This window comes from Neophocaena asiaeorientalis, unplaced genomic scaffold (genome assembly GCF_003031525.2).
Source record: "Neophocaena asiaeorientalis asiaeorientalis breed wild unplaced genomic scaffold, Neophocaena_asiaeorientalis_V1.1 scaffold126, whole genome shotgun sequence".
In the NCBI taxonomy this organism is placed as follows: domain Eukaryota; kingdom Metazoa; phylum Chordata; class Mammalia; order Artiodactyla; family Phocoenidae; genus Neophocaena; species Neophocaena asiaeorientalis.
Window position 1 is genome coordinate 607736 of NW_020174565.1, and position 21478 is coordinate 629213.

General features: G+C 40.6%; 1 protein-coding gene and 1 pseudogene across 1 annotated transcript in view; one reads left to right on the plus strand and one right to left on the minus strand.

The window, feature by feature from the left end:
* The window catches only part of B4GALT6 (beta-1,4-galactosyltransferase 6), a 64021-nt gene extending 42543 nt beyond the window's left edge, over positions 1–21478 (minus strand). The window contains exons 1-2 of the mRNA XM_024757964.1: positions 21074–21478; positions 2786–2902 (exon numbers count right to left, since the gene is read on the minus strand). Coding sequence (XP_024613732.1) covers positions 2786–2902; positions 21074–21188 — 232 coding nt within the window. The 5' untranslated portion in view covers positions 21189–21478. The remainder of the gene's footprint in view (positions 1–2785; positions 2903–21073) is intronic.
* Positions 21368–21478, plus strand: part of LOC112408342 (gamma-secretase subunit APH-1B-like) — a 31208-nt pseudogene continuing 31097 nt past the window's right edge.

The following is a 21478-nucleotide window of genomic DNA, read 5'->3' on the forward strand; positions in this document are numbered from 1 at the left end:
ACATGTTCATCAACTCTCCCCCGGAGCTCAATTAGCTCTTTGTAAACCTTAGTGTCCATTATCTCCTTTTTGGCAGATTTCATCTGTACAAGTCTGTGCAGAAATAAATCACTGCATTATAAGTAGCTATTTACATTTCCATCTCTCTCAGAAACCTAGAGATCTTCATGTAAAGGGAGGATTTTTTTTTTCTTTTGGTAGGAATCCTTTATTTTTGAATAGTACTATTTGCCTTTTACAATGAATGCTAAAAATGCCAGATCTTCATTTTATTCTAATAGTTCTATGAAACAGGGTAGATGAAAAAGCTGGGCATAAAGAGCTTGCTGAATCTTTTAAATATACAATAGCTAGTTGGTATAAGAACAAGTACTAGATCCAGAGTCTTCTGATCCCTAAACCAGAGAACATCAGAAGTCTGAAAGACAAGCTCTAGTCCTGGTTGACTAGTTACTAGCTGTGCAGCCGTGGGTCAATCACTTCGTCTGGGGCCTCAGTTTTCCCAGCCCTATAATAATGGGGTTGAAGTAGGTGATCTCTAATGGTCCTTCTAGTTCTAAAGTTCCAAGATTATTTTCCCCAAAAAAGGTAATGTGACAACGTGGAAGAAAGACTTTATGCTGTTTAAAGGCACAGTTTCAGGAGGATGTCTTTCTTCATCTTGTATCTCTAATATCTAGGTTAAGTATACCTACACTAACTACTCAAGATAAATGAACACGGCAGAACCTCACAGTTGCCTATTCAAACTCCATTTTCCCGTTCTTCCTTGGTAACAGAACCCCAATTTCATTCAGGGCAGCAGGGAGCCCAGCTCAAAGACTATCATTCCCAGGTGTCCTTACAACTAAGTTCTGGCTAGTGAGACATAAGCGGAACTACTACATGGGACTTCCGGGAAGGGTCCTTACAAAGGGGGCACTCTATTTCTTCTTCTTCCCTCCCTTCCATCGCTCCTTCTAATGACCCAAGGGCAAACATAGAGACTGGAGACCCACAGCCATCTTAGCCTGTGAAGCTACATGACACAGCAGAAGTGGGAAAGTGTGTGAAGACTTTCTCCACAACAGAAACAGTCCTCCATCCAGACTTCTTTTGTACAAGAAGCCTCATGGGTTTAAACCACTGCAGGCAGGTTTCTCTTACAACCAAACCTAATTCCTAACTGATACAATAACTGACGGTCTCCTGAGAAGAGTTGCACCATCAGTAAAGGAACCATGTGAAAATTTTCCAAAGGTTCATAAAAAGCACACTTTCATCAAAGGATGCACTGGTTGTTCGGTCTTCACTGCAACTGCGACTTGGTGAGGGGAAGAGAGGATTTCCTTTTTTTCAGCTGTGGGATGCTGCAGTGGGGTTGAGGGCAGGGTTGTCTTGCCCAAGTAAGCAGTTCTCCTAATCAAAAATGCAACATTCACGCATATAACTTATTCATACTCCAGGAAAAGAACCTGATTAGGCACAGATTTTATTAGCACTCACTTATACAAATACAGTAACTTAAAGATGCTTAATACTTCAGCTGAATGAACTTTTAGCGAATACCTTCACATCAACTTATTCAACCAGGACAAGTCTTAGCGAAGCTTTTCAAATGTTTAAACTTCTCCTAAAATTGACCTACTGTTCAGAAGACCAATTAATGCAGAAGACCAGTTCATGAGACTTTTACCGTACTATTAAAATATCAGCTCAGATGAGACAGTCTTTCTAAAGGAAATTTCTTTAAAGTTAAAAGGAAGAAGAAAATTAAGAGTGTTTGATTGGCGGCATAATGATATAAATCAGGCAAATGACTAGGACAGATTTTGCAGAAGCATGTGTGACATTAAATTAAGAATCAATGTCACAGTCTTGAATTTTTAGAAGGGTCTAAAAGTATTGCCCATCTTAACGCCCATTTTAAGAAAATATACCTATGGTTGGGAGATAGGGACTTCCTATTAGGGTGTGGGGATATGTGTGTGTGATTTACAGTGGCACAATGAACGAAGAACTGTTGACATAAGTCTTTCACTTTAACTGTTTAAAATGAGAATACAGTGGATGCAACAACTGATAATCAGCCACTGAACCCTTGAAAATAACAGCCAATTCTACTTCAGGAAGACAATGTGGAAACACTGCCAGAGAAGAGCACAAGCATCCTCCCACAGCAGTTGAATCTATTTACATCATTAAATCACTACTTTGGCCTATTACACAGGTTTTAACCTCATGTGATTCTGATGGAGATTCTTCTTCCAGATTATATTTTAAAAAAACAAGAGCAGCTACTGATTTCCAATTTTATATGATTTCTCCCATTAGCCCCTAAAAAGGCCATACAATTATTAAGACTCTTCTATAACTAAAAACAAGTACTTTCTAGACATAGCTGGGAAAGCATCTTAGGAATTAGAATGGGCATAATGAAGATGGCAGTATGGCTAAGATGAATAAATTACTCTCTTTGTGGGTAATTTCTTTTCAACACAGCAGGCAAACTGAAAAAGTACAAGCTGTTTTTCATATTTTAAGTTATGTTTGCAAGAATTAACTTAAGTATCTTTATACAAAACCCTCATCACCTTGGTGATCATACCCTTATATATCCTAGAATACATGACAGTCCCAACTCAAGCAGTGAAAGACCCTCCCAGTGCACTTAGTAGGAGACCTTCATTTTTAACAGGGAGGTACTTGGAGGCAGAACCAGAGCTGAAGAGATTTGGTTTACTGATTTATGACTCTAAGGGTAAGAAGTGGAAGCAAAGCAAAATTAAACAGCAAGCAGTCTTACCTGTACCATTGAGTGTAGTGTTTTTATTTGTGTACAGCCTGATCATATGTCCTATTGTTTTTACATTCTCTCTCAACATTATTCCTCGAGCTTGTACCATAAAGAGATATGTGTTGGCTATAAAGGAAAAAAAAAAAGAGAGAATGTCATGACTCAATAAACTTTTTAAAAATTTTTAAAAATAATATTCAGAATTGAGGAACTGCCCAATAGACCCAAACTGACTCAATTAGTACATCCAAAGGGAAAAGAGAAATATAAAATGACTATTTCCCATTATCAAAAACTTAAACAAACTCTTTTAAAAAAACAATAAAATGAAAAAATTAAAGTAGTAACATCCATCCATCAAACAGAATGAGACTAGATGAACAAACTGAAATATCGTAATTCCTTTATCCATAGATGATTTTCTACTATAAAATATACTTAGAAATTTCAAAGAGGCATTTTTTTGTAAGTATTCAACCATATACTCCTAAAATTCACTTTCTCTAATTCTATATTAATTCCCTCAAACCAAAGACTCCACAAAGGTGAGGATTCCATCTTGAATCATAAATATATCATAAATCAATATCTCTAATATGGGTATAGATCTTGCAAATTCTCAAGGCGTTGGAGGGGCATAGTGTAGAATGATCTAGAATCAGTATCACTTTTTGTAATTTTTCTTAAATACTTGAACTTTTACACTCCCTTTCAATCACAAATCTACCTACCAGGACTGTAAAAGCAGATAAAATCAAAATCAATGTGGCATTTTCAAGCTGTTAATCTAATTCTCCAGAGTAAGTGCTTCAAAAATAATTTCTAATCTCCTCCTTTGGGAGAAACTGGTAATTTGACAAAGATTACAAAAATCCCTGACTTTTGAGATGGCAAGCCTCCTCAGACAGGCAGAGAAGTCAAGTCAAAAGACCTTTTCTTTTTTGGTCCTTATTCTGCTACCATGGGCAGCTCACTGGATCTCAGTTTCCTCAACTAAAACTGGCAGTACTGCACTAGGTTTCTCTAAAGCCCCTTCTACTCTAACTTCTCCAAGCATGAAGCTAAAAATCATAAACTCCGTTCAGACAAGAGGAGGAAGCTCATTTTCATGGCAAAACCAAGAAACTGCAAGGCTCGGTTAATGGCTCTTTCAATTTTAAGATAAGCTGTCTCCCAACACAGTAATGACACTCTCGAAAAATGAATGCTGAATGAAAAAATCAAAAATGCCGACTCATTTTCTGGGCCCAGCTCTGCTTCTTCGACATGGTACAGAGAAATGAGCAAAACGTTTGCTACCTCCTTTCCCATTTTTTTGAAATTTGAACTTGCTCAAAGTACAAATGAACAGAAAATAGATAACGAGAGTAGAGAAGCAGAGTGTATTAACACTCTTTCTCTCACCTTCAAGCCATAAAAGAGAGAGAAACAGAAATCCAGGTTCCACATAAGCTTTATCTCAATCATTTTTAGTAGACTGTCCACATCCTCTCTAGAAAGCAGTCCTATAATTAGATTTAACTTGTTTAGGCTTGAATTTATTATACCAGGGTTACAAGCCCCACAAGTTTTTATTACATTTTTGCTTTCTAATGGACTTTAAAAGACAAACGAGACAAAGTGAAGAATGAAAACAAAGAGAACAGCCAACCAAAAATGTGGGAAAATGTTCAAGAAAAGCAAAAGTAACATTAGCAGCTCTACCTAAACCAAGATCTCAAGTTCAACTGAAATGATGCAGGAAAAAAAAATGAATGCCAATTGATTTACAATCTCTTGGATCATTTAATCCTAAAGTTATACACGAAATCTGTTATCAGTGGTGTAAATATCCTAAATATTTGTTATGCACCAAACTGAAAAAAAAAAAAAAAAAAGACCTGTCATGGAGAAGCAGGACTGAGCCAAGGGTTATTAAGCCAAGACCAGTACCGATTCCCAGACTTGGAAGAAACAGTACTGGCCTAAGCAAGGATATACTAGGTGAGAACACACGTGCCTCATTGTCAGTCCTGGAAACAGAACTTTTAAAAAGTATATAGCTTTTACTTTTAATTAACACACCTACTCTTATAAAGAAAATGGTTTGAATCTTGAAACCAAGTCAAATTTAAGAAACAAGGAAAACATCCAGTATAGAAAAGGATAATCAAAGTCAAATTTTCCTAAAAACTTTCAAAATATCAGGTAACAAAACCGTTAAGAAAATTTATCACTGATGGCACCTGTGACAAAGGTGAATCATTTACCAAAAGACTGCATTTACTATTCATTAGATGGATGGAGAAAAAATAAAGTGAGACACCAAGCTCTCCGAACGGAAATCTATTAGTTTATTTTAAATCATTCACAGCTAACTGAGTTACATTCCTTAGGTTAATAGTCCTCACGGGTTTAATCCCTAAAGATCAAAACCCATTAAGGAATGAAGCTGTGTTTAAACAGAGGCATTGTTAACAGGAGCAAGGCCATGTGTCAGAGTTTCAAGGCCCAAGAAACCAGCACTGAATGGTCCAGACTGTCTGATTACCAAACATCATGAAAGTCCAGTAATCCACACTCAAATAACTATAGTTGCCTGCTAATTATCATTACTATAAAATATAATATCTTGTTGGCAAGCCTGGAAATCCTGGTCTAAAATTTCTATTCCAACTTACAAGAGACTACATTTCAGAAAACAAAGAGGGAAATCTTTCCCATCCTTGCCCTTTGGTCTCGAGACAACTCAGAAACACACTAAAAACTACCACTGGTTAATTAAAATGATGCCATGTTCTCTAATTTAGTTCATTTGCTATTTGCCTCTGCATTGTGAGACATAAATTTAACTTCTTTACCTAGTCTGTTTTCCAGGGGGGAACAACTACAACTTAAAGGAAAAAAACTTTCAAAAATCAACAGTTTACAACAGCTTCTAGGCATCCTACCCTGGGTTTGTATGGAAAGATTTATGAGCATGCCTCATTCTCAACTTAATAAAACTAAGGAGTACATTTGCCATAAAGCTGTGTCTCTCTACCTCTTTCCACACGCAGCTTTGCTCATTGAAAGCACGCTGTGTATTCAAGCCAAGGAGACTGTGCCGTCTGCAGTGATCTGGAAAGGCTTCCTGAGCACTGAAGGACTCAAATACAACATCCCTCTGATCCCAACATCCATGTTTCTAATCGTCACAATCTCCAGGTCCTTTAACAAAACCAGAAGTCAACTACAGAGCTGACTGTGAGGGAGACTGTGTTCGTTAAGCATGCTCACACACAGCTATAAACGCAGTGCTGGAGCTAAGACAGACAAGGTACAAACACAATCTGGGGAGACACTCACACAAAAGTAAAAGTAGGAACCATGGTGGTGAATTACCACAGGAAAAATTATCTAGAAAGGAGATAAGAAGGTGAAGTTCAGACCACAAATAGGAGACACAAAGATAAAAGACCCGGAGATGAATTAATCTGAGCTTGAACATGGTGAAGAAGTCACTGGACAAAAGAAAAGGGAACGGTCAACCATGTCAAATGTCACCACACAGGCTAACAAGAAAGACTAAAACACAATAGCTTAGAAAATAAAAAAAAACTAATACCTAGTGCATACTCTACTGGGCAACCTTAGAAGTTCTTTACATATACTAATCTATGTAACCCTTACAAGCAACCCTATAAACTAGGTACTAATATTCCCATTTTACAGATAAGGAAATTGAAGCATGCAGTTAAGGGACTTGCTCAAGGTCACACAGTTATTGGCAAGTAGTGGAGCTAGAATTCACCGCCTGCAGTCAGCTCCAGCAACCCAGCTCTTTACCACCATCCCATTTAGCCTTGAAAAAAGGCTATTAGCTGGGCTTCCCTGGTGGCGCAGTGGTTGGCAGTCCGCCTGCCGATGCAGGGAACGCGGGTTCGTGCCCCGGTCCAGGAGGATCCCACGTGCCGCGGAGCGGCTGGGCCCGTGAGCCATGGCCGCTGAGCCTGCGCGTCTGGGGCCTGTGCTCCGCGGCGGGAGAGGGCACAAGAGGGAGAGGCCTGCGTATCGCAAAAAAAAAAAAAAAAAAAAAAAAAAAAGGCTATTAGATCACGGTCAACCTTCAAGAGAGCAGTTTCACCCAAATAATGGAAACAAAAGGAAACTAGTAAGGAGTTGAGTGGATAAAGTGGAAGCAGTCCAGTTTTAGAACAGGTAAGTGAGAGCAAGGTCAAGGGAAGTTTTCTTGTAACAGGAGGGACCTGAGCATGACTATGGCCTGAGTGGAAGGAGGAAAGATGAATTTTAAAGCGAAGGCACTAAGAGAAGTAAGAGGAAGGAGGGAGAAGCACATTTCCATCGATAGGACAGTATAAGCAGAGGCTGTGAGGTGCACAGCTGCAAAGGATATACAGGGATAAGCGATCCAACTTGAATAGTGTTGGCAGCAATGGAAAATAAGTTGTAAAGGTCCAAATGGATGAATGGGGTGAAAAAACAGAAAGAAGAAGAGGGGACTAAAGCTCATTGTGAAGATGAGAAGTAACGTTAATGAAGCTGAGAAAGTGCCAGACGTGGAAGGTTAGATAGACCGGGGTCAGGAGAGAGAGCACACCACAGACATGGGGACACCCAGGCATGGCCAAGCAAGGAAAGATGGAAGACGAGAAGCAGACTACCTGATGGTCACCACAGGACGCCTGCAGGGGCAAAGCGGAGCAGAAACGCTCTGAATTGAGCATAACCGCCGAAAGCATCCCAGGGGGGCAGAATGTTGGAGAGCACAGATTTCTGAAGGGAAGGGAAAGGAATTAACATTGAGTAACTACATTCGTCAGGTACTGAGCTAAATGCCATATATAAATATACTTAAACACACATATAATTACATTTCACTTAATTCTTATGTAGCAGGTTGAATGGAGGCCCCCAAAGATGTGTGCACATCCTAATTCCCAGAACCTGTCAATGTTATCTTATTTGGAAAAGGAGTCTTTGCAGAGGTAATTAAGTTAAGGATCTCGAGATGAGGAGATCACCCTGGATTATCTGGGTTAGCCCTAAATCCAACGGCAAGTGCACATACAAGAGAAAGGCAGAGGGAGGTTTTTACACACACACACACACACACACACACACACATACGTGAAAGCAATGTGAGGATGGAGGCAGAGATTGGAGTGATCTGGCCACCAGCCTAGGAAGCCAAGGAATGCCAACAGGCACCCAAAGCTGGAGACAAGGAAGGATTCTCCCCTAGAGCCTCCAGAGGGTGCACAGCCCTGCCAACTCCTTGATTTCAAATTTCTGGCCAACTGGAATACAGTGTGGTAACGTGTACGGCAGCCCTAGGAAACGAATACACCACCCCAGGATACAGGTACAGCTTCCCCCATTATGAGATCAGAAAACAAACTCAGAAGTTACACAGCTGGAATTTTTAAAAATCAAGATTCAAGCACTGGTCTGAATGACCCTGAGGGGCAGCTGTTTGGAAGAAGCAATGGCTTCTTCTAGAGGAGAGAGAGGGGCTAAGAAAAAGAAAAATCTTCAATGTAAAAAGTTATGAGGGAAGTGACAATAGGAGGGATAAACAGATTTCAACTAATGTGAGGAGGAAGTCAGAAGGGGCACTTCAAAGTCACAGGAGAGAAAACGGTTTCCCATATAATCCACAGAACACGTAAGGAAATAAACAATATGGAAAAAGGCAAAACACTGCATGTAGACATCCCTTGACAGTAACCACAGATATCTGAATGAGGTATTCTCTGAACTTCTAAGAACTCACAATAATCTATTTCACATGCTTGTAAGTTTTCTTCTTTCCACATCTAGCCCCTTGTGCAACAAGTTTCCAGACATTACTCATGCAAGTTTGTACAAGCTAAATATATTATCTCTAATAATAATGCTGTAGACCCCAGGATGAGGCCACATGACATGTGAAATATAGTTCATACTTTGCCTAGGACCAAAGTATTGCTTGAGTTAAAAACAAATAGTAACAGACTTCTAGGCTGTGCCAGGCTGTAAAACAAATGATTCCCTTTATGTCAAAGCACTATTTAAACAGATCTCACTATTTAAACACTATCTTACCATGGTGATAATAATTCAAAGTCAGGTATGGGCTCAAGAAAATCTGCAGAGCAAATAATTACTAGCCTATAATATCCTCCTCCTTACCTTTCCAGTAAGTCACAGGCTGACTAATAAACAGAATGAAATAATTCTGTGGTCAGGATCTCGTTTTATCAAGCAATAATGAATACAGTGATCACATACAGTACAGATCTATTTCAGATCTTAGCCAACAGCTCAAGCTTTGCTGATGTAGACACCAAAAATTAACAAAAAATTCTTTCCAACAGGTACTTTTACCACTTCCACTCTGCATTTCAACAGTTTTAAGTTATTTGAAGGTATTACTTGTGTTTGAATACTGATCAAAGTTAAATATTTTTGAATAAAATTTGACTTTTCCAACAGTCTTATTAAAGACGTTCAGGGTAGAGACGTGTTTATTCAATAAATATTTGTTGAATAACTACCAACTGCCAAGCAGTACCAGAAACTAAGAAGCCATGGGGGTTCCTCTGTAAAAACCAAAATCCTGAAAAAGAATAAACTGCCTAAAACATCGGAATTACTTCTACAACAACCAGACCATCAGTTCAGCCTAGTTTAAACTCAGCTGTCTAACACACGATAGCTCTCAGCACTGTCATTTGTTAATTCACTGTTATTCACTTAAACACATAGCCTCTTTAAAGCATGACAGAAACCTGAAGAGTTGAGCTATAAACCACATTAGAGAAAAGTAGAATCAGGAGGAAATGAGGGAATCAGGGAAGGAAAAATGCAGACAATTACACTTTTAATCTAATCAGTAAGGAAACTTACCTAATGAAATTACAGACTAAAAGATGAAACCATAAATAAACACATCCAGGAAACATTATAAATCTGCTGAAAATGAATGATTTCAGAAGACATTTAAAGTGAATGCGAAATGAACCTCTACCCGCTTAAGAATGCTATCTTGAGAAAAAATAAAAGGGAGACCTATTTGAACTATGTTTTACAACCATCCCCAATTTCCCTGTGTTGTCACAATTAAAATATCTTTCATAATTTCAACTTACTTAATCATGAAAGTAAGTATAACAGGCAGGAGAAAGGGGACACAGCATGGGAAATGAATTTCAAAGATTTCCAAAGCTAGAGCATATTTTCAAATCAAAAAACAAGGCATCTTCTCATTCTCTACCATTGATCTCTTTTCAAAGATTTATTTTTATTTATTTATTTTATTTTATTTTTTGGCTGCGCCGGGTCTTAGCTGCAGCACGCGGGATCTTTTAGTCACTGCATGCAGACTTCTTAGTTGTGGCATTCAGGATCTAGCTCCCCGACCGGGGATCAAACACAGTCCCCCTGCGCTGGGAGTGCAGAGTCTTACCCACTGGACTGCCAGGAAAGTCCCTACCATTGGTCTCTTGATTCAAATGAAAATAAAGTCCAAGTTCTCTTCCTCCAAGTCAAACTGGAAATTGCACTATAATTAGAAGCCATAATATCTGAGCGATTAACTTAATTACCAACAAGGCAATATATATAAATGATTTCAGTAAAGAATTATTAACACTAGCAAGCTCCAAATATTTAAAAATAAAGAAAGAGATAATATTTCAATTAAGATATCATGGTATAGTAACAAACCTCATAGACCTGCTTAGCTATGAAAATATTATAAAGACTTTTATAAGTCTTTTGTTTTGAAATCACTTCCACTGGCTAACATGTAAGGCCACATGCTTTAATAACTTTTACTGACCTTGTTAAGTGAATTACAGTATATCTTTCTAATAATTAAAAATACTAAATAACAAATTTAGGATCAACCTATAACTCAATCACATAGTCAGTGCAGACTCATAAAGAAACAAATGATCCTGGTTGTCTTAAACAACCTGTCTGTCCATTCTGCCCATTTCCATTCTGGAGGAAAAAAATTCTTCACCGTGATATCCATTTCTGTCTCCAGTAAAACATGATGCTATAAACAAATTAATCCGTTTTTTAACAGGTGAGATCAGTTCTATGAAAGATCAAATGATATAAGATAACCAGTCTAAAAAGTAAAACTATTTAGCACTAAATTATTTCCCAATCATTTGGGGTGTTTGTCAGAAATAAGTTCCCAGGAGCTTCCCTGGTGGTGCAGTGGTTGAGAATTCGCCTGCCAATGCAGGGGACACGGCTTTGAGCCGTGGTCCAGGAAGATCCCACATGCTGTGGAGCAACTAAGCCCGTGCACCACAACTACTGAGCCTGTGCTCTAGAGCCTGCGAGCCACAACTACTGAGCCCATGTGCCACAACTACTGAAGCCCAGGTGCCTAGAGCCCGTGCTCCACAACAAGAGAAGCCACTGCAACGAGAAGCCCGTGCACCGCAAGGAAGAGTAGCCCCTGCTCACTGCAACTAGAGAAAGCCCGTGTGCAGCAATGAAGACCCAATGCAGCCAAAAATAAAATAAATAAGATAAATTTAAAAAGAAAAGAAAGAAAAGAAATAAGTTCCCAGGGTCCAGAATTACCTGAAGTATTAATTAAAAATCAACCAGGATCACAATCAGAATATCTGGTGATAAGACCTGGGTTGCCTTAGGTAAGGCTTAAGCACCTTCATGTTTGAAAATTGAAAAACCATTCTCTAAACATCATTAACATTTGTTAACAAGCAAAAAAGTAGAAGCTTTCATAATCAGTTTAACTTATACCAAATACATCCTCTTTTATACAGCTTTCTAATTTACGAACAATTCATTCAGACAACGAAGAATCTATGTTTCATCCCTAACGAACATACAACACAAAGACCTCATAGAGCCAAAGACTTTTACTAACTCGAGAAAATTAATCATGAAAACAAAGATACGAACAGGAAGTCATACTTATTATGCCTCTGGAGAAAAAAAGTTAATTACAAATTTGAGATTTATGTTTTCCTAAACATTTTGCCGTGCCACATAGCCAAAAATAAAACTGACAAACATCCTTTAAGCTATCTTTCCTATTTTAACTGAGGAGGGTTTTTGCTGTGGTTTAAACTGAACTCTGTCAAGTTCTGCCATGACAGAAAACAAGTATGCCCATGAAACAGAACAAATTAAGTCGGCCCAGTATAGGATATACATGCTAGAGAGAAATAAAATTGGGGTGCTACCTGAAACTCTCCAGTGGGCCCAAGACATGAGTAAAAATACCTAGTAATAACTAGAGTAAACCAATTTCCATGGCATTGTAGGTATCCTCAGAAAACCTTTTAACCTTCAATGGACCCAATCTTCAACTCGAATCACAATATTACTCGTATATTATTCTCTTTGTTATCATCCTGACAACAGGCAGAAGTGGAAAGAAAAGACTATAAATATTCAATCACCGGAGCCTCTGGGAATCAAAAAAAGAAAAAGAAGGAGATTCACATGGAAAAGGAGAAAAAAGAGAAGACAAGGGAGAAAGAGCTGGGGGCAGGCTGCTCTGATTAAACTGGTAAAAAAAAAAAAAGTGCAGTCCAAGCAGTGGTGACAAGAGCTAGCATGGTCTAAGGCGGCCAGGAAAATGGACCAGAAGGAGAAAACTGTAAATACACAAAGCCGGAGGGGCTCTCCATTCTCCAGAACTCCCAAATAGGACCTAGGAAATCCAAGTTCTAGAAAAATCTCTCCACAACGCACCTCCTTCTCACCACCTCCACATTTTCACTCAGGTTAAGACAAACATGAGAGGCAGGCTGGAAAGGGAAAAGGAGTCACAAAGGCAGGTGGGTAGAAGTGGGCACAGGTGGAAGAGGGAGAGGACTGCAGAGATGAACACAGCGCCGAGGAAACAAGGGCAAGGGGCTGAGAAGCCTGTCCGGTCCCCCAAGCAAAGCACCTTCTCCAGCCTTAACCTGTGGTCATCTACTCTCGGCTGGAGAACAGGTTACGAAAGGAACGCTTAGCAGGCCACTTATTTTGTTGTTTACAGCTCAGTTAGAATGGTCTGGTTTGGCTTCTTTACAAAGAGCGGAAAACCTGCCCGTAATTACGCTCACTGCTCTCACACTATCCAGAAGAGTCTCCTCTCTTCTCCGTGGGGTATTCCTTAAAGCTGAAGAAGACAATGTCCCCCAAATCTTCAATGTTCCAGGGCAACTCAGGCACAGAAATCCCAAGGGGCACAGTTCAGCTTTTCCAAAAATCATCCACTTCAGTTCTTCCAACAACAACGTGTGAGACTCTGGGCAAGTGGTGATCTTTAGGGGCCTTTCCTTCTCTTCCTTTACAACAAGGCCATTCTCCTAGCACGGGGCAGGGGGTGCGGAGCTCCAATAGCAGACCTCTGGAATCTTGCTCCTGGGGCTTCTCTGCACACAGCTCTGGCTCCAGAGCCAAGGCCTCTGTGTCCAAAGTTCCCATGGCCCGGGGCCCTCAGACAGAGGGGCTCTGGTGGGGAGAGGCTTAGCCACAGCTGCAACCACCAGAGCCTAACGCCATGCACACAAGCGTATGTGTCCTGAGAAGCTTCGCAGTACATCCTGTGATAAACAGGCTGGTCACAAGATGGGTAAGGAAATTACTCACCCTCTATACATGTAACACTGCCCCGAGAGGAAAATGCATTCTGTTCCCAACAAAATTCCAAATAGTATTTGGAATACCTACCAATACAGAGACGACAAACCTAGATTAGGCGTTTCTCTTTTTAAGGTATCCACAGACACGGCTATTTTTACCTTTAATAAACATTAAAAAGTAGTAATGATAAACACTGCTGCAGAATAAATGCGTCACTACCTCATTCTGCCACGTTGTTTAATAGACGTCAAATTTACTTATAAAATGGTAACAAGGAGAATGGTATTTAGCATTGTCAGATTTCAATCAATCAATATCCCCTTCAAAAATACCTAATTTCCCACAAGGTCATAGGATTTAGATTCACTCATGCCCAAACAATATAGCTGAGTTAACAGATACGCTCAAGAATGGCAACCAGAGAATAAAATAATGAAAATAAAAGAATGGCAACCTGACGGCGGTAAGCAGCCTCTGAGAAGGCTCCCCTGCCCCTTGAGTGTGCACTGGACCTAGAGACTCTTTTCTGACAAAGAAAATATGGCGAAAGCAATGGGGCTGGGAGCTGCCCAATGGAGAGGTGCCAGGGCAAGGAACTGAGTGAGGCCTCCAGCCGATAACCCGCGAAGAAGCAAAGTCCTCAGTCCAACAACCCTCAGGGAACAGAATCCTGCCCAGATGCATGTGGGTGAACTTGGAAGCGGATCCTCCCCCAGTGGAGCCTCCAACCACAGCCCTGAGCTACACTCTGTAGCCGAGTAAGATACCTTGAACCAGAGGCATCCAGCCAAACCGTGTCCAGATTCCTGGCCACAGAAACAATGAGATAATACATGTTTGTTGGTTTAAGACCCTCAATTTGGAGGTAATTTGTTAGAAAGTAATAGATAACTAATACACTGACCAATCCTGGCATTTTCTCCACTGTTCCTCATCCCCTGACAGCCCCTCCATATTCTTCCAAGGTGTCTAACATCCAACACTAGAATGGTATTGATGAGTGGGCAGGGAAGAGAACGAACTGGAGCTGCCATACCAAAAGCAGTGATTTAATCGGAAACAGTCACTCAACAACCCTTCACTAAGCCTCTAGTATGTGCCAAGGTAGAAACCAAATCTCTTAACCTAGTCTAGGAAACAGTTTATACTAACATTTGTTCACGTAAACAGAGCCGCTCACTCTAAGAGCTCAGTCACCCACCTTATTAGGTATGCATGTCCTCAACCTCCCTCTCCATATGCATCTAATTTTTGCTATCATGAACGTCTTTATCTCCTCTCCCATCTCCAAAATTAATCTACCCATATACTTGATCCCACTCCCTCTGCCTGGTCTCCCTGATTCCAGAATTGCTGACTTTAATCCATCCACACCAGTACAGCCTAAGTACTTCTACAATGCAAACCTGATCATGTCACTCTCCTACTTAAAATTTAAGCTCAGTGGTCTGACATTGTCCTCAGGCTGAAGTCCAAGTTCTCAAACCCAGCTTACAAGGTCCTCTATGGTTGGACCCGTATTTCTCTCTATGGTTGGACCCGTATTTCTCTCTCTGGCTTCAGCCCATACTCCTCTCTGATTTCTATTCTTTAGCCCCCTACCCTTTTTTTTAAAAAAAAACTTCCCATTTCTCTCTCATCTCTTAGCCTTCAAATATCCCACTCCTACCTGAAGCACTTCTCCCCAGGCCCACCCTTTAATCACCTAACTTAAGCTTCTGGCCTCAGCTTAACCTCCCTTTTCTCCCTGACGCCAAGTCTAGTGCCCCCATCCACCCATCCGGTGCCCCATAGCAAACTGCGCTCCACACTCTCTTCCAGAATAGTTGCTCTGCAACTATGCAAATTTCCCACTGGCTACGAGCTCTATGAAGGCAGGGACCGTGTGGATTCTGCTCAGTGCAGAACCACAGACAAACATGTATGAATAAGTAAATGAATTAAGTCTTCCTAGATCATACGTTGTAATTTGTTCCCTTCCTCAAATCTTCAAACCATGCCCTCACTCCCCAAGCATCCACATAAGCTCAGGTCTTCCCATCTTATAAGGCTCCTTTGATCCACTTTCATCTGACCTCTGATTTACAATCCAACCCAAGGCAATCCAATCCAAGGCTAGGCAATCTGGCTGGTGCCCTATGACACCACAAAAACAGCTCTTGTAGTGGCTGTCACAGAGCTCCTACTTACCAAATCCATGATTCTCCTTCCAGACTTTATCCCACTGAACTATATATCCCACTTCAATGCTTGTTTTGCCGATCATCATTTTTATTTATTTACTTATTTTTGCGAAGGTCTCTCTTCACTTTCATGATCTCTCTCTCGTCCTTCATTTTCCTATTCCTATTTCTCCACGTGCCCTAGGCTGATGGATTTCATCTGTCATTACCTTGCCTTCAGCCTCCACCAGCTGTCCTTGGGTAGCCATCTAAACTTTCCACAGTGTCAATCACACTGCTTCCCATTTAGGGCTGGGGAGTGAAAAAGGTAAAAGAGCCTCATGGGAAACCCTTCAGACTGCACTTGGGCTTCCTTCATATTCCAATTTAACCCCTATCATTCCACATTTAAGAGTAACTAACTTAGTGAGTCACTTCTGCTTGCACAAGTTAGTTTTATTAATTCAGGTGTGTCAGGGGAAAAATAGATATGTATCATTCACCTATATGCCGAAGACACCCAAATCTCTCTCCAGTTAGACATTTCTCCTGGGCTCTAAGCCCTTATGTCCATCTGCCTACCTACTGACAAGTTCTTCCTGGCTATCCTATAAGCGTCCCAACTCTATATCTCTAAAACCAAAATCGCCCCCTCAAGGCACTTGCCTTTCTATAGTCCCTACGACCCACAGCCTGGCTGTCTAAGCCAGAACACAAGCATTGTCTTCAAGCTTCTCCCTTTCCTTCAATCCCACTATTCACATCCTCTCCACTCTGCCCTGACCCAACTACAACCTTGATCAGGTTCGAATCTTCTATCACCTGAGCTACTGAAAAAACTTCCCACCTGGTCTCCCAGCCACTGGCTCTGCCCTCTGTAACCCACACTCCATGCAGAAGAACTGCTCTACAACAAAGGATTCCAGCATCCCCCTTTTCAGAACTTCTGATGTTTCCTGCTACTCACAAGACAAAAATATTAGCATAGGAAGCCTGACCAGTAAGAGAGGCCCAGAAAAAAGAAATACCCAACACGGTGGCCCAAACCAAAAGAACCCCCCAAAAGAGCCATGGTGACCAGAGAACTTGGTGAGGAAAGAAACCAGAAGGACCTTTGAAACACAAAGCAAACTGTAACAGCTCAGAAGTGTACAACCAGACTCACCCAGCCAGGAGGCTAAAGGGCTGCCATAAGAAAGCTACAGGCAACTAACAAGCTACTCTCTGAGCAAACTGAGAGAAACCCAGCCAGAACGTCGGGGGGACTCTGAGCAAGGACCTACTAAGCCACCCGCTCCCACAACACACCCCCACACCCTGCCCACCCATCCCCAGCTCCATCTGACCCAGCAGGGCACCAAACTCCTTGAGACCCAAAAAAGCAAAGCACATGGCCAGGTGATTCCTCAACGGGCCCACAGGAATTCACACCAAAGTGGCCCAACTGGACTCCACCTCTACGCAAAGAATAAAACAGCCTGAAAGCAAGTCTGACAAAGGTCAGGACCGTCAAATGGACAGTGAAATCTCCCACCCCCAGGGGAGCTGTGCAATCTCCCCCACAATACTGCCCCGCTGATTAAAGGCTCATCAACTTCTTTCTTAACCACAGACAGCTTTAATAAAGCTGTGTGAACCAAGGCCAGTTTCTCTCCGCCAGGAAGTTCAGGGACCCCAAGTGCCAGAACACGAGGCTGGGCAGGGGAGACCCGAAACTCTTCCCAATCTGGCCCATCTACCAACCCACGCCCTGGATGGTAGCCAGATGGAAATACTCCTATTTTCTGGAAACTACCTTTGCTCATGCTGTTCCCTCTGACTAGAGTCCCTTTGCTCAGTCCAGATAAATCCTATCCATCACCTCCTCTGGAAATCCTTAACCAGACCTCACTGCCCACGGCATGCTTTCTGAGGACCTGATGCAGCCCTTTCACAGCGCTCATCCCACTGTATGAGGGAAGGAACTCCGTCTTGGTCATCTTTTTTCCTCAAACAATCTGAGGTTGTTCCTCTAGCCTATCTGAGGTGCTCTATTCGCGTTTGCTGAATGGATCTATAAGTCAGTTCACCTACTCCTTTGATACAATAGCAGGTAAATGACTATGTTGTGTTATATTGAAAACAGTTTCACACTAAATGGAACTCCATTTTCAATTCAGCCAAGGCAAGACCTTAGGGGAAGACTGCACTCACCTTTTTGCAATCATGCACAAAAGTAGAAAGAGAATGAGAAAAAATTCAGGGCACCAGCCTCTACTGGGTGGGCTAGAGCCATGTGTCCATGGATTTCCAGGGTGGAGAGTGGTCTGCAGACCAATTTCCCTTAGTACTAAAGTTCCTAATATAAAGAAAGTTCCTGTGTTTCTTGCATGAATTAGAAATTTCAAGGAAAGTGTTTCAAATTATTCTTAAAATAATGAGCTTTGAGTTTGCTGGAATTCATTGCAGATTAAGATCCAAAGAGTCAAAAAGTTGTTGAGCCACATGAGAAAACACTGGAAACTAAACATATTCTGCTACCTACAACTGTGTGGTACTATCTTCTCAGAAGGAAGAGAGGGAGAGGAGAACACTGAGGAAGGAGACTAATAAGAGTAACTAAAATGATAGGACTGACTGCCTGGGGGAAGACACACGACAAAAACAGGTCTCTGGGCAAAAAACGTAGGAAAATACAATTGATGTCTACTAAAGAGGTTGATGTGGATAGGATCAACATGGATTTTTTAACATAAGAGATTTGAAACATTTATTTAAGATCAATTAAAAAATGCTCTCTTACATAACATGTATTTTAGTCACAAGAAAATTCTGCCCCAAGATGCAATTCAGGCTAAAATATGAATTATTTCAAAAAGATTCTATGTATCTCTAATGTAAACTAGTTATAAGAACCTAATTAGTTTCGGGTATGTCTCATTAATAAGAAATCTGTGATGCAGAGGTAGAAAATAAAACTTATGGTTACCAAGCGGGAAGCAGGGGGAGGGATAAACTGGGAGACTGGGATGGACACATACACACTACTATATATAAAACAAATAACAAGAGCCTACTGTACAGCACAGGGAACTCTACTCAATACTCTGTAATGACCTATATGGGAAAAGAATCTAAAAAAGAGTGGATAAATGCATATGTATACTGAGAAGTAAAACAACATTGTAAATCGACTATACTCCAATAAAAATTAATTTAAAAAAGAAAAGAGAAAAAAGAAATCTGTGATGAAACAAGAAGTATGCATAAGGCATTTCTGCAGCATACCAAAGTACTGTGGTTGTCTTGAAAATCAAATTGTGCAATAGATCATTGCATTGTGAGCTGAACTAGCCACATTTTTTTCACGGAACATCATTTTTACTTAAAGGTACAACTGAAAAACTATGCTCATTTAGACTTCTGTATTTGACCTACATTTCCCCCCAAAAGAGCAAAATGAGCCTGACGCTTCAAGAAAAACTGACAGTATGTGTTACCAATGACAAAATTCAAGCTTTCAAGCAAAAATTTGAGTTTTGGAAAACTGCTTCTCAATAATTAAAAGTAAGGAGGGTTTTTTGCTGCTAAATAATGCTAGTTTGAGAAACATTCAGTTTAACAAACTGTTAACACTTCACAAGTTTTGGTTTTCATTCTTCTTACTGGCTTCAATCAATTTTTTTAAGTTATAAATCAGAAGACCCAAAAGAACAGAGTAGTTTAAATCATGTCAACCTAATTGCCTAGAAGACAACTGCCAAAATTTTTATGCCATGTCAGTGATTGTTCTATGGCAAACATTAAGTATAGAAATAAGAAAGATATATTACTACCTCACATCAACTGAATTTTAAGAATCTACAGATAATATATTAATGCAATAACAAAAAAATGGCTATCAAGTGAAAGCTGGAATTCTGATTTCCTTTGGTTAGCTTTTGGAGTAATTTTAATATGTTACTCAAAATACCAAGAAAGTAAGAAAATTGTTATCTAAGTGCAAAAAAAAAATTCTCCAGAATCTCTCAAAGTTAAAATATCTCATAAAATAACTTCCCCCAAAGATGTCCACCTTTAAAGAGCTACATAAGAAAGTAAAAATTGCTGCAGAATGAGAAGTTAATTGATAAGACTTCCAAAATGGCAGAGAATTTTAAGAAAAAGCTTGCTGAATATTTTGGCTAACTACTCTCAAAGCCACTGAGCTATCACTGTCATTTCTACTACAGGCTTCAAGATGTATCCAATTTAGCCTAAAGAAAAAAAACTGCATTAAAAGCAAATAATATGTTGAAATATTCATATTTTTTTCAAACTTTAACCCCAAACTTCTATTTCAGGATATCAAGGTTTCGACAATTTATGCCTTCTCAAGCATCATTCTGAGCTTATACGTTTTACTTGAACCTGAAAATTTAATCAAGAAAAGTCACATAATTTTTAGGAAACACAACAGTCTTGATGAGGTTTGGTGAGGTCTGTTTCTTCCCTCCCCCCTGCAATCCACTGAAATAATCTACTACCATGTGAGACAATGCCCTGATAATAATTCCATCTTAAAATTCTGCAGGTGTTTTCACTCTGTAAGAGGCCATACATACATTTTTAGCTCACTCAGGGGAGAAATGGTACTGGTTCAAAAAACTACTAATGTCTAAAAAGAAATGATAGGAGATGCACAATGTTACTACCTCATTTAACATTAAATACATAATAACCCGGAAGAACTCAGAAAAGTTCTGGAAATACAGTGTTTTAATATCCATATGAAGTTCAGATTTTTCGGTCATGAGAATGCCACACTGGCACCTTTTCAACCAGAGGGGCTGAGAAACCAGGATGTTTACTAAAGAGGCTAATTCAAGCAGATTATACAAAAGTGTATTTTGGACTAGAAACCAAAAGAAAAACTGGTAAATAGGTTCAAATTGTAAACTATCTTGCATAATTGTTAATTTAATCATCTTATCTCAGAATTCATCCTAACAGGTAGCAGAGGCTACCTACCCTTGCAAAGCAGACCCAAGCACACTGAACAATTGGAGCATTGTTTTTACTAGACAACTCATCGCCTAAAAATTCCTGAAGTGTGGCACAAATGTTCACTGACCCCATTCTAAAAAAGCGACCTAGAACAGTACATTCTTGAACTCAATCACATTCCCTACTGTGGGTTTCTCCATCGTATTTTTACAACTAGTTAATATAGCTGAGAGTGTCTGAATAAAATTACGATTACTAAGTTTAAACTTAAAAACTTAATATTAAATGGATAAAGCTGTCACGAATACTCAAGAAAGCGACCAGGACATCTCGGGCCATCACACCTTATTTTGCTCTGTCCACGTAACGCAGTCTTTAAGTTGTTTAAACGTGCATTGACAAAACTCACATGCCAAAGCCATGCCCCGAAGCAGTTTATGTGACAGGTCTGAAATCGCATTTCAAATAAAATGCTTTCTGCCGGGCCCCTGTTTATACAGCTTCCAAATCCCGTAAGTAACATGCTGCGTTTCCTTCACTGTGACCGTGGGAAGTGAGGGTGTGTCTCGGTGCTTACCGATGCCCGGAGCCACATAGATGAAGTAGAGGCAAGACGAGGAGAGGGAGAAGAAGAAGATGAAGGCGAGGAGGGAGCGATTGGAGACCCGCATCATTCGCCTGAGCACAGACATCTTCCTCTTCCCGGCCGGCAGCTCGGGCTGCGCTCTCAACGCGGACTTGGGGGCACCGTCCAGGCCCTAAACTTCCATGAATGTGCTAAAAACCCCAGGACTGCAGCGGGGTCCGCGCGGGGAGGATCTGGGATAGAGGGGCCAGAGCGGGAAGGAGGAGCGAGGAGGGAGCCGACGGAATGAATGAGAGGCGGGGGAGCCGGGGGAGGGAAAGAGTGGGAGGACGCGCGGGAAGGGGGGAGGGGACGCAGGGCAGGGAGCCCCGGGGACCAAATAACCCGAGGAGGCCG